The 13,498-nt window shown below is 46.9% G+C and overlaps 1 protein-coding gene across 3 annotated transcripts in view; it reads right to left on the bottom strand.

Annotated features, from left to right (window-relative positions):
- NOL4 (nucleolar protein 4) overlaps positions 1 to 6,314 on the bottom strand; it is a gene marked incomplete at both ends in the record, with an annotated part of 183,696 nt that extends 177,382 nt beyond the window's left edge. For 2 of the 3 annotated variants that reach the window (XM_084203142.1, XM_084203143.1), the window contains one exon: positions 6,048 to 6,314. In XM_084203142.1, coding sequence (XP_084059268.1) covers positions 6,048 to 6,314 — 267 coding nt within the window. The remainder of the gene's footprint in view (positions 1 to 6,047) is intronic. The other variant, XM_084203144.1, reaches the window with a different exon arrangement.
- Between the last annotated feature and the right edge of the window lie 7,184 nt (positions 6,315 to 13,498).

Genomic DNA, 13,498 nt, shown 5'->3' with positions numbered 1-13,498 from the left:
TTCATCCAGCACTGGCATTAGCCTTCTTCCCCTAAGGGCCCATGTTCATGGGAAGCCCTTTCTGCCTGCAGTGTCTCTGTGTAGTCTCCCCAGATCCTGTCTCCTTTCAGACTAGAATTGAACAACAGCAATGGTGATCACCCCAGAGGATAAGGAAAGTTTCTCCATGAAAAGATCAGAAAAAGTCCCATCAGGCTGTACTGATGCCTAGCAGCTCATTTTAGCCCTAACCTTCTAGCTTGTTTCCCACTGATCACATAGCTGCGTAGCCACAGAAACAGCACGCGGTACGGCCAAAGAAAATCAGGGCTGGAGCACCTGAGCAGCAGTCCCTGCATCATGACCAAATCCAGTGCAGCTTCACTGACAAGACACTCAGGGTAAGAATGAAGAAACAAGTTCACTATCACCTCTGGCTTCTCAGCAAAGGTTCACACAAGCATGAAAATCAAACTGTGAGGTTTTATTTCTGATTACTGGAAAGATTTGGGCTTTTGAGCTGCAAGTCTGGCCTTTGCCCAGGTGATAGCACTGAATTTTTCATCCTGTCTCTCATTACATGTGTATTTATGGGATGGATACATCAGTGCTAGGTTTTGTTTGCACACTGCTACACTCTATTTCATGTTTCTAAAGTCAAGTCAACATTTTCTAACATTAAAACACTTTGTTTTTAAAAATCTGCTCTCCTTGGCTCATTTTTCTTTGAAAATTCCAACTCAACATTATTACTAAGAAATCTCAGCTCCTCCTGTCCCTTTGCCTCTCTCACACACGCATGTGGAGATGGCATCTTACATATGGGCGCTTTAACATTTTTTAATTCCAGGACAGAGTTATTCTCTTTATTCATGAACACTACCCTGAATGCCTGCATTAAGAGTTGCCAACTAAACCAGTTTTGTTCCATCTGCTGTGACCATTTTCCAGCACTCTCTCTCTGATTCACCAGCATCCCTCCTCAGCAGCTCCATCGGGAGGTCTGAAAACAGCAGGGCAGAGGCTGCGGGTAAAGGGAGGAGACAGAGCACTGCAGACCTCAACAGGGGTTAAGGAAAATGTGGCTGGCAGTTAGAGCAGGGTGGATATGGCAGGGTTTGAATACCACTCCTGAGCCTAGAGGGTGCATTTAATGGGACTGTAAAACTCCCGCAGCATCGTACCTTGGGATAAATTACAGCTCACCCTCAGCGTCACCTTTCTGCAGTTCTTACTGCCATTATGTGCTGGCACTTCAGTGGGCTACAGAGCTACCAATATACATTTGACAAACATTTGGATAATTTTTTTTTTTTCTATGGATGGATACAAAAATGGGGAGAAATGAAAAAAAAAAGAGATGCTTATTTTCAAATTGCTACAAAATGCCCTAAAATAATGAACAATTTTAAATGTAAGATAGTTTAAAGCAATCAATTTTGACCTATAAGCTATTTATGTTGTGATCTGGTTTTTTCTATTGTTCATAAACAAAGTAATTTATCTAAAAAGAAAAGGAATATAAACTGTATCTATCTACTATTATTCATGTCCAACAGAACAAGAGGTGGGTTGGGACATAGCCTGTTCCTTAGAGCTGACTGGTCTATAATTTTAAGCCTTAAATCCTGTAATCAGGTTCAGTAGTACAGCCCTGCACCTGCAGAAAGCCTTGCTGGTCTGCTAGCAGCAACCCATGAGGTACCAGATCCTCCTGGAGGATCTAAAGATTTAAGCTAAACAAAATTTGGTTTTGAATGAAAATTCATTCTCTGCTTATATTTGGAAAATATAGAAGAAAACACAGGAAAATTCATACATTAGGTCTGCGATATCATTAAAGTCAATGGAGTAATTTCAAATTAGTAATGACATAAAAGTAATCTGAACTTGGTCTCTGAGGTTATATTCTATTAGTTTGCTAATACTGTGTAAATTCTATACTTAAAAGCTATCCTGCAGTCATCTTGGCCCTTCTTTTTTAATGGAAAATTCTGCTTAAAGTCTGCTGATACAGCTTGGGCCATTATGTTATAACTTCTTTTTAAATCAAGACTAATTTTTAGGGTCCATATTTGTGCCCACACACAACATCAAGCCAGAGAAAGGAAAGTGGCGAGGAGAAATTTGTTTTCAAGTTGCCAACCAATAAGTAGCTCCAGCTAAAGAAACTACACAAAAAGCAAATTTTAAAAATGCACCATAAAAATTGTGTGTACAGTTAGAAAGGATATCTTACTAGAGATACTAGTTCCATACCTCCTCATGGTTGGTGAAAAACACTTATTGAAAGTCGACAATGGCAACCATTTGGCATATTTGTTGGCCTAACCTGTTTTATTTATACAGTGTGTCTAGGCTGGACATCATTTCACTGCTTTCACAAAGTGCAGCTTGGGCTTGATGAAAGAAAACCTACAATGGTGACAGAAACAATCTGGAAAGTTGCAGAAGTGAAATACTCACTAGGTTGCATACTGGAATACCTAAAACATACAGAAATACCTTATTGTGTGCTGTCCCACTCTGGACCTAAAATGGCTGTTTTGCAGGGAATGTTGTTGCCTGGTGACCAAAAGTGCATCTCCTAGGCCACAGAGGGATGTGAACATTCAGAAATTGATTTGTTCCTGTTGCTCTTGAGGAGACCATGCCCGTAAAATAGATTAAGCCAGCACATAATAATCTATGCATTCTCCTTGCTGGCATGCTTAAACTTGATACTGAAGGCAGGCCTGTGATTTTGAGCTACTTATCAACCAGGCAAGGGAAAAGCAGAATAATACCTCGTGCACTACTGCCCACAGAATATGAAAGTAGACCAAGCCTGAGCTACTGCGAGGCTGCAAGACACCCTGCTTCAATTAAGTCTGTGTTGTACATCTAGCCTGTTCCGGTGCAACCTCCCAGTTGCTATCAGGCTCTCTTTCTTTCATTAGAATCAAGTAGTTAATTAGCCCCAGCCTGTCCTCTCTCCTTCTCTCTTTCCCTTTAACGCAGCAGTAATGATGTCTAATTACCAGCAGCAGTGGATTACAGCACCATCAGGAGCAAATCTCTCTGGCTGACAGCAAAGCTGAGCAGCAAATCTTAAAGCTTCAAGGAGAGAGTAATTCCTAACAAAGTATTTGAATATTTGCTTATTTTTGACCAGCTTATAACTGTAGAGACCAACTTGTAATTTCATCCGTCCTGTTATTGAACAGGGAGCACTCATGCAGTGATTAATTTTAAATTGAAATCAATTTTACCTATGGTGAGATCAAATGATGGATAAAAAGAGGGAGAGGATGAACGAGAGATTCACAGTTTGGTATGTATCTTTTGGGGCTGTCTCTGAGGACTGGACAGGCCCAAGTGTATGGGATAACCAGGAGAGATGGGAGGAAAAAACAAAAATGATCACAACTTTAAAAACTCTTAAATAATAATTAAAAGCTAAAGAAAGGAGAGAATGGGCTTTTAAGGCTTACCAACAATTACTGTCTGATGAAAATCCAATTTTTTCCCCCTGTAACTTATCATTCCCATCTGGGTGAAATTCTAGACCTCTTGAAGTCAATAGGAGCTTTGCCACTGACTTTCTCTGTGCCAGGGGCTGCATCCCTGTTCTGTCAAACACGTTCTTTCTGAGCCTTCAGTGCCTGGCAGGCACTGCCCCGGCCCTGGCAGCAGCTCATACAAACCACTGCCACCCTGTGGGTCTGTTCAAATACTCCTCTGCCTTTTGTGGTGGGATAGTGACACCAGATTCATGGGTTTAGGAGGGGCTGGCATTTGTTTTTCCGAGCTGAATGTTGCAGAGCATCCCCTTTTCCCATTTACGTTGGACAACAAATTTCTGATGGCCAGCAGGAGGAAATTGTACGTATGTATTCTGAAAAGGTTTATATGTCATTGCTCAGGTTATATACAGATATTCAGGAATTGCTTACACATAGGTCATGCTAACTTTTCCTTTCTTCATTTCATCACTAGTCCTAATTTTATTAGAATTCCTGCTTGGTTGCTAAACTATATGAAGAGAGTTACTCCTATATAAATATAAATACATGTATAGGGACATACAGAGACATTCACAGCTAAGAGTGTGATTCCCACAAATGTACACAAGGTAAGACCTGCAAGATGCTCGACCTCTCACTGAAATCCCTTGTGGGAAAAAACAAAAATAAAAATTGATTCTGTGCCCTTAAAATAGAAAACAGGATGGAAGGTGGGACTCCAGGCTTTCATGGCCTAGCAAAGGTGAGAGAAAATAAACAAGCTTATCATCACTGAGTCTCATGCTTCAGAGGACCAGAAAAGCACTTAATTTTTAATTTCCATTGTGTAAAATTAAGGGTATCCTCTTTATTTAGTAGGGTAGTCAATGACATTTTTAAAAAGACTGAATTTGCTTACAGTTTTGAACTGGTAGTGAAAAAAAATAGTCTTGGGAATAAACAATCTTGCCCACTGGCCCTTCAAAATAATTATTTCAGTGACCAGAAGAGATATTTAAAAATACTTAGTTAATTGGAGACTTCTGCTTTAGGCAACCTTTTTGTTATAAATTGTATCTATGGTACTGTCTGGGCTCAGAGATGAGCAATCAATCCTGTAACACTAAAACAGAGATCTGCCAAATCATCTGAATCTACAGACAGACCTGAAACACTTCAGTGAATAAAAAACCACAGAGAAAGAAAAAACTGTCCAGAGCTTCTCTTTTACTTTAAATCTTCATATTGAAGATCTCCTTAAAATTAATTTCCCACTTCTGCCTCCTCACAGCCGTGACGGCACTGATGACAAGGGGGCAAATACAAGCCAGCCCCTGGGAATGCCCAGGTTTATGACTTCAGCAAGGCAAAGAGAGGCAGATTTCCCCGGCAGCCTACGTCACAACCCAACCCAGAATACTTTCCAAGAAGCCCCCTTTGCTGCGCCACCCAGCAACCTTCCCGTTAGGTCTGGATAAGCTGCCACTCCAGGAAAAAAAAAAAAAAAAAGAGAATATTGCTCATCCAAGCCAAATGCCCAGGCAGGAATATTTTTAATTGCCGGGTTTCCTTTCTCGGCTCCCCCTCCACACCCGCCCCACGCACAGACAAAAGAAGCTTAGCTTGCGTGACCCAGCGCATAAGAAGTAAGAATAATGATACATTAAGAGAGTTCAATAGGCAAAACCTACTTGCAACCAACAGTCCCCATCTTCTTAAATAGGAAAATCTGTCGCTCCTGCCACCACCAAGCATAATAGCTCTCCGGCTGTCAGACCTGCGCCGAGCCCGTAACGCCAGCGCCTGCCGGGGATGCCACGCTACCCTAGCGCATCGAACGGAGTGCTGAGGGGCTCCAGCGACCCCAGAAAGTGTCACAAAATACACCCTTCCCCCGGTCATGCGGAACCCCGTCCTCCCTTTGTTGAGCATCCTCTCTCTCCCGCCGCCCCTTACTAGCGCAGCCGGCGCTTCACAGCCGAGCCGGGCACATTCGTGGCCGCTCGGCGGCGGCGCCAGGGCTGCGGGATAACAATAAGGGGGAAAAAAGGATAAAAATAGTACTAGCAATAAATAAATAAATAAATAAATAAATAAATAAATAAATAAATAAATAAACCCCAACAGAGATCCCGGGGAACCACCGCCCGGCGCCGCGCCTGGCTTTGTGCCAGGCAGGGTACCCCCGTGCGCCATCCATCAGCCCTGCCGGCGGCGGGGCCGCTGCCCGGGGCGGCGGGGCCCGGCACAATGGCCGGAGCGGCGGCGGCGGCGGGACAATAGCACACCCCGAGCCCGCCGCAGCGGCCCGGGGGGGACGGGAGGGACGAGGAGGACGAGGAGGACGAGGAGGAGAACGACACCGACCCGGCGGGGCGCGTTGTGCGCACGATCGCTTTAAATAAAAGGACCCACAAAGACCTCGGCGGTGTATAATGTGACAGGCAAACGCAACATGGTGATGATGACTTGGGGGAAGAGGGAGGAAGGAGCCAACTGTGGCTGCGGCTCCCCCTGCGCCTCTCGCTCCCGGAGCGGGCTGCAGCGGCCGACATAGAACAAGGAAGACAATTCTCTACTAACCGTGGTTTTGACTGGCACGTACAGCACTTGCTTCCCTCCTCCAGCACCACCACTGACCTCGTCCGAGTTGCCGAGCTGGAAGCCTTTAGATTTGACCCAGAATTTGAATTTGGCATTATCCGTGGAGCTCGACTCGGAGCCGTTCAGGAGCTGGACGATCCGGTCGTATTTTTTACGGGTCACCGTCTTGGTTTTTCCTGAGTCCCCGTAAGTCCTGAGACACCAGTCCTGAAACTGGCGGTACATGTCCCGGTCGCTGCTCTCCATAATCTTCTAATACACACACGCACACATGCACACGCCGGGGCGCACACACACACACACACGGACACGCACACAGACACGGGCAGACACACGGACACGCACACGCCGCCCCGAAGCGGGCCGGGGTACGGGGCCGGGCCGCCCCGCCGCACTTTGCACCTGTTCACCCGGCGCTCATGAAAAATGCATCCACCTCCGAGCCGGAGCGAAGGAGGTCCCGGTGCAGGCAGATCCCAGCGGATTTTTTTTTTTTTTTTTTTTTTTTTTTTTTTTTTTTGTTGTTGTGGTGGTGGTGGCTCGGGGGGGTGGGGGGGTCGGGAGGGGGATGGGTGGGGGGGGCAGCAATCAATTCAATAGTGTGGCAATGTTCTCCTTCATTATTTTTTTTTTCACAGGAGGCAAAACGGATCTGGTGGAGGTTCCTCTTTTCCTTCCACTGTACGTGATCAGTCTCTTTAATAATTGTGCAAAGCAGGACTATCCCACTGGCTCCAGCAGCGTCTTACCCAGAGAGGGTTCGGGTGGATAAATAATTAAAATCCTATCCCTCGGCTTAGCGAAGGAAAAAGAAAAAATTGACTCGGATCCTTCTTCTTTTCCATACATCAACTACACCCGGATTCAGCCTGGATAGTGCAGGTGAAGAAGAGGAGGAGAAAAAAAAAAAAAAAGGAAAGAAGAGAAAAAGCCCACCCTAGTCCGCCACGGCAGCCCTCGGCTGTCTTCTCCGAAGGCTTTCTGAGCTTTCTGTCTCTGTCCTGGCGGGCTGTGCCTCTCCCCAAAGCCGCCTCGCCGCGCAGGATGGAAGAAGCACTGAAGGGCACACTGGTCTCTTTGCTCCCCCTTTATTCCAAGGCTGGGCGGCTTTGCTTCAGATATACCCGCTCCGGGCATGAAGGTACTGGAAAGAAAGAAAGTTCTTACCTGCTATTTTCTAAGCCTAATGCATCCGATCCGCGTTTAAAGTACATAATTTTTAATTTTTAAAAAATGGTCTGTGAGAATTTCACTTCCTCATATTGAGTCCCATTGAATTTTCATATGCCCTTTCAGGAATTTTCCTCTGTTTATTTACATAGCGATCCCAGCCGATGGAAGGAAAAAAAAAAAAAAGAAGAAAGAAAGAAAGAAAGAAAGAAAGAAAACCCATGAGATAGGCTTGGATATTGGACCAGAGGAGAGATCAGTCCCAGGAGGATGTTGGTACAGGAAAGGAGGCGGCTCTCGTTGCTCTGCCAGTGTAATGATGGTGCTCACACATGTAGGACTCCTCGGGTGCGGGGTATCCTTTGGTCTCTGGGCTAAACTGGCTACAAGGCATTCAAGTAAGTTTGCGTGCGGATGCTAACCATAAACCCCCGTTTTGTAAAGGGGGAAGAAGAAGAAAAAAATCCTGATATTTTTTTTCCCCTCCCTTTGCCACAGCTTCAGTTCACGCCGGAGATCTCCGCGCTTCCCCCGGTCTCCCCCGCCGCGTCAGGCAGGATACCCCCTCCGCGGGGGGGGAAGGCTCCGCCGCGGCTCTTCCTCTCGTCGCCTCTCCGCGGCCGCGCCCGCCCGCGCCTCCTCCATCCAGCGCCCGGCTCTGCGCCCCCGCTCCGCAGCCGTGCGGCGCCTCCGCGGCTGGGGCACGACTCCGGCCCGCGCCCGACCGCGGGATGCGCTCCGGGGCCGCCGCTGCGCTCCGCTCCGCTGCGCTGCGCCGCTCCGCGCTGCGCTCCGCGCCGGGCTGGCGGCGGCGGCGGCGGCGCACCGGGCCGGGCCCAGCGCCGCTCCGCGCCCCCCCCGCGCCCTGATTGGCCGCCGGGACAAAAGTTTCTGTGGCGACGGCGGCGCGGCGCGGTGACGGGCAGCGCTGTCCCATGTCGGGATGCTCCCGCCTCCGCGGGCGCGGCGGGGCGCGGGGGACGGCGCGCACCCGGCCCGGGCCGACGGGGGGTGTGGGGGATGCGGCGGGGGGAAGAGAGGCGAGGGCAGCGTTTCCATGGCGATGTCTCCGGGCGCAGCCCCCCCGCCTCCTCGCGCGCAGACGGAGCGAGGGGATCAGCTGACACTTCATTAGCTGAGGACCTAATTATTGCTTATTGGAGCAAGAAACGCGCGCAGGGCCGTGGCGAAGGGCCGTCGGCCTCCGCGCCCCCGGCGGACATCCCCTCCGCCGCCTCGCCCGCGCTGCCGGCGGAGCGGAGGAAGAGCCGGCGGTAGCGCGCACTTTGCGCCGCACCGGCCGGAGGGGCCGCGGCGGGCCCGGTGGGATCCCTGCGGGACACGTGGCCGCCGCTGGGCTGGGCTTACCCCGCGAAACGGGGAACGAAGCCCCCTCCAGCGCTCCCCTCATCTCCCGGTGCCTCCGGGACCGGCCGCGCAAGCGGCTCCGGGGAGCGCAGCCGCGCGTTGGGCCCCGCGGGCGGGCGGGGGCTCGGCCGGCCGTGCCCGTGGCATCGCACCCCGCGCTGCGGCGGGCAGCGGGGCGGCAGCCGCCCGGGGTTCGGCCCTCGTTGGGCTGGAGGGGAGCCCAAAATCCACCGCAACCCAAACACGTGCCGTTTTGGGCTCCGGTCGCTGAAAGGAAGAGGGCTACGGGGTTCCTGTGCTGTGCCTCGGGTTTCTTCTGCAGAAATCCCACCTGTGTCTGGGTATCCAGTCACTCGGGGCCTGGAAAGGCCCAGTGGAAAGGCAGTTGTCTGTTTTTCCTGCCCAGATCTAGGCAGTAACGAGCACCTTAGTTCACTCTCTTGTGTCCTGCAGAAAAAGGCTTCCGTGGGCTGTCATGCTGTTTACACCGAGCTTGGATTTCTTGTGCAAAAGCCGAAGGTGCTAAGGGAGCCATGAGAAGCCCTTCCTCACACACCCAGCCAGGACATGCTGGCCCTTTGGGCTGGCCCTGTGCATGGGCACCTTACCCTGGCCTCCATCTCCCCAGCTCACCCTGCTCACATGTTCTCTCCTCTCTCCCCCTCTTCCTCTTCCCCTCTTTCTCCTCTTCCCCCAGTCCTATGTTTGCTTTTCTGCTTTCTGTCTGGAAACACCACCTCAGACACAGGCAAAGCTGGGACAACACTATTGTTTAAAAGCAGCGCTCTGAAGGATGTTTCTGTTGCCAAAACCTTACCTGCCATCTGTAAAATCTGAGAGGACAAGCTGGCACAATGGGCAGAGAAAAGTACTTAGAGATAACCCAAGGAGGTTTGAGACTTTTTGTTGGCCACAGGGCTTGTAAATTATCTTGGCAGCCCCATTTTAGTGTTAGAGGAGCACGGGACTCCCGTCCATCACAGGATGTAGAGGCAAGGCCGTAACAAAGGAACTGCTGTGCAGAAGGGGAGCAAGGGGAACCTCGCTGAACTCTTACCCAGCAGGCTTTATGAGATGTAATATTGCTTTAATGTGCCATTAGATCTACATTTAGAAAAAGGGTCGTAACATGGATTGGGCTGCACTGCTAAACAATTCTGTCAGATAATTGTTCTCAACCCAGCCTCCTGCTGAGGGTCTCAGTAACTTCCGTATCACACTGATACTGTGCTGTGACTGAATCCAAAGTACAAACACAAAGCAAAGGGGATAAAGGAAGATGTGACAGAGCCAGGAGTGACGATCCAGACAGTTATAGCATGGATGAGTAAAATGCCTGAAATAAGCAGGCATGGTTTAGTAGATCAGAAAATAATTCCATATCCAGGAGTATTACTTTGGATCCTGTAAAGAGCCCTGTGCCTTCTCAGAAGAGACACATTCCTAAATTCAATCAAGTTTGGACCATTTCTTAAAAACCCCAGAAATATTACTTATTTTTTCAAACTGTTTTGAGGCAGGAGAGAGAATCATATAATTCCAGAATGGTTTGGAAGGAATCTTAACGATCTTAACTAGATGTTCTTAATGATCATCTGCCATGGGCAGGGACACCTTCCACTAGACCAGGTTACTCAGAACCCCATCCAACCTGGCCTTGAACACCTCCAGGTAACGCTGGGCAACCTGCTCCGGTGCATCACCCCCTTTACAGTACAGAACTTCCTTATAATATCTAATCTAAATCTTTATCTTAAGGCCATAGTCCCTTGTGCTACCACCACATGCCCTCGTGAAACAAACATGGGTGAAAACCACGTATGGGGATGGAGAGTAGAAACTCAAATAATATTAAACGTGGCTGGATTTCTTTCTCTGTTTTACAGTTAAGCTTTTGATTCGTGTTGATGGAAGATATGGATGTTTCATGACTGCTTCCGGTAATCACTTGGCCAGAAGTCCTGGGAGCATCCTGGAACCCCACCCACCCTGCCAGACAATGGATCAGCACAGGACACAAAAATTATGCTTACCATAAAGAATTAGTGATCTAAAGAAGGTCAACTGCATGGTACATGGCTTCACTTTCATATAAATGTACATTGCAGAGTGTATTTTCATAACCTATACTCATTACGTATAGATAATGCCTGTGTGTATAGTGACTTCAGCAGAATTTATACAGTGAATTTAGAGTGCAGATTTTTAATCTCCTGTTTTGAGATCTTCTGATCTTTCAGAGTATTCCTCTGAAAGTAGTACTATCAGATTATATTTAAATAAGAAAAACTACATGGGGTTAAGTTCACTGTCTGGTTTGGGGTGGGTTTTTGTTTCAGAATTAACAGAGTTTAATAACACGGTCTGGAATCTCCTCACAATGAAAAGTGCTTGCACAGACCCTCCTCCTGTCAAGAGTTATAATGACAACCTGTTACTCAGCTGAAATTGAAACTCCTGTGGCATCCTTGAGGAGAGGGACTGTGTTGGTCCTTCGATGCCATGGACTGAAGCTGTTCTGTGCTCTGCATTTGCAGAACTCACTCGCCTCTGCCAGAAAATGAAAGTTTCTCTCCTCTGGTGTGGAGACATCATGTCCATGCCTTGCTGGCTTGATTGCTCTGCAGCCAGCCTGAAACAATACACCACCAACAGATGTGTGAACATTTCCATTCAGTGGAATGAAGTGTTAGCTGCAAAACAGAGTTTTGGCTATTTGAATTGCCTCATGTGCATCAAGCTGTGAAAGAGGTTTAAAGTAAATCATGAATATCATAAATACTGCATTTTTTGAATTATCAGCTCTAACAAGTCCACTGGCAATAGAAAGTGAAGACAGGCAGAATGGGGCCTGATGTCTCTCACTGGAGTTACCAGGGTTTCTAGATGAAATTACAGTCTTGCAGTGACATGGAACTGAATTCACAGAAAAAACTGAGAGACATTTTCAAGTTTTTTAAACTTGCTGCAAAATAGCGGGTAGGTTTTTGGCTTAAATCTGTCATCTGACTTCTTCCAAAGAGAATTGTTTGCAAAACATGCACCATATTTCAGCACAGTGCTTGATATGGCATTACTGGATGGCTAAGGGTAGCCTTTGAGGATGTGAATTTCCTGTCTCTTTTTTGTTCATTGACATAGCGAGCAAAAATTATTTTGACACTTCCGACTTGCCATGTCCATGAGTTACGTTGGAAAGCCCATTTCTGTGCAGACTGAAAATCATCCATGCTGAACTGACAGAAGATGTGCTGAGGAATAAAGAAACTGCCGCTCCAAATGGTTTGCTTTAAACTACGTACCTGGTAGTGCTTTTCCTCTCTTCTGGAGAGAATTTCAGTGGAAGTGTCCTGTTGCGTCCTTGACAGCCCAGTGATGGCAGCAACAATGAGCACTGCAAGCCCTAATGCTTGTGCAGGTAGAAGTCAGTGTTCCCACACTGCATGGGCTTGACTGTGCTCTCTTCCTTTGGTCTCACGTACCTGAGAGTCTCTCCTGAGTGGTTTGATAGTAAGTCACCTGATTGCATTTGAGGAGGTAGGACTCCGCAGTGACACAGCTTCCCTGAGGAGAAAGTAGTCCCCATTCCACCTACTGATATTACTGGCAAAGGACCACTCTAGAAAGGTATCCTTGGTAATTCCAAGGTATTTGCTGCTTAGGAGGAGGTCAGAAACTACAGGTAGTACTACTTGGTAGTACTAATGTATGAAAACTTCAAATGGAGGAAGGTTGTCTAGGTTTTGATTTATTTACTGAATGAGCTATCATGGAGCAAAGCCTAAACTATTAATTACCCTTCAATATAATTTTTCATACAAATTGTTTCCAGTTCCAATATTCTTCTCTATTTTTCTTAAGTTACTGTTGATTTTGGAAAATTAAGATGAGGTAGGCCGAAGCAATGACTCAGAGATGGCTTATAAGAACCTACTTGCTAAATATTTGGGGGAAAGAGGCTGTATGTTTCTAGGTTTATAAAGGAATGTGAGAATGAATTCATGAAATGTGGGAATAGTGTCAACCAGAGTTCTGGTTAGGATCTTTTCACATGGAGTGATGTTGATGATGCCAATGAGAATTATACTGGGATATATTCTGTCTTTATTTTTTAACAATCTTCTTTGGCGACGTTCGGAATCCCTTGAGAAAATGCTCAAACTCACTTCCCCTTCATGCAGTTAGAAAACTCCAGACTTGGCTTCATTCTACAAAGCTGCTTTGCTTTAAGTCGCAGTTCTGCAAAACATAACTTCACATATTTCTTTTACTCTATGCTTTATTACTGAGAATATTTGCATGAAAACAGGGTCTTTGTTTAAAAGTTCCTGCTTCTTATTCATCACAGCTCGTTGAGTTGGAAGCAATTACGGTACCCTGTACAGAAGGCTCCGATCCCTTCAGAACAGAAAAATATAAGCAGGAATTGACAAACTTGTAAGAATATAAGCTCTTGTTTTCATGAAAATTTCCTCATTTCCTTAGTAATAAAAAGGGAAAAGGGAGTAAATATGTGGCACACAATGAAAAAAAAAGAAAAGAGAATGTTTCAAATGTTTTAAGGTTTTTATATGGGCACTGAAATTTTTTTGTTGTTACAGTGACACATTCAACCTTGCTTGTTTTCATCCTAAAGAAGGTGTGCAGCAAGGATTGCGTGTGTGTGTGTGTGTGTGTGTGTGTGTGTGTGTGTATAGTATTTTTTATTCTTTCTACAGGTAATTTATCTTTCTCAGCTAAGGCAAAACTAATACAAACCAGCTACTGGAATACCACCCAGTGTGTTGTCTAAACCAAGCCAGGACTAATAAGGTAGTGCTGTAAATGCTAGTAGTCTGTCTCTGTTAGTGTTCTCGACTTCATTGCCATGGAGGGAGATGTGATAATTGGAA

Source organism: Fringilla coelebs, assembly GCF_963513975.1.
Source record: "Fringilla coelebs genome assembly, chromosome: 1".
NCBI lineage: Eukaryota > Metazoa > Chordata > Aves > Passeriformes > Fringillidae > Fringilla > Fringilla coelebs.
Note: the sequence above shows the minus strand (reverse complement) of the source record. Positions and strands in the feature narration are given on the sequence as shown.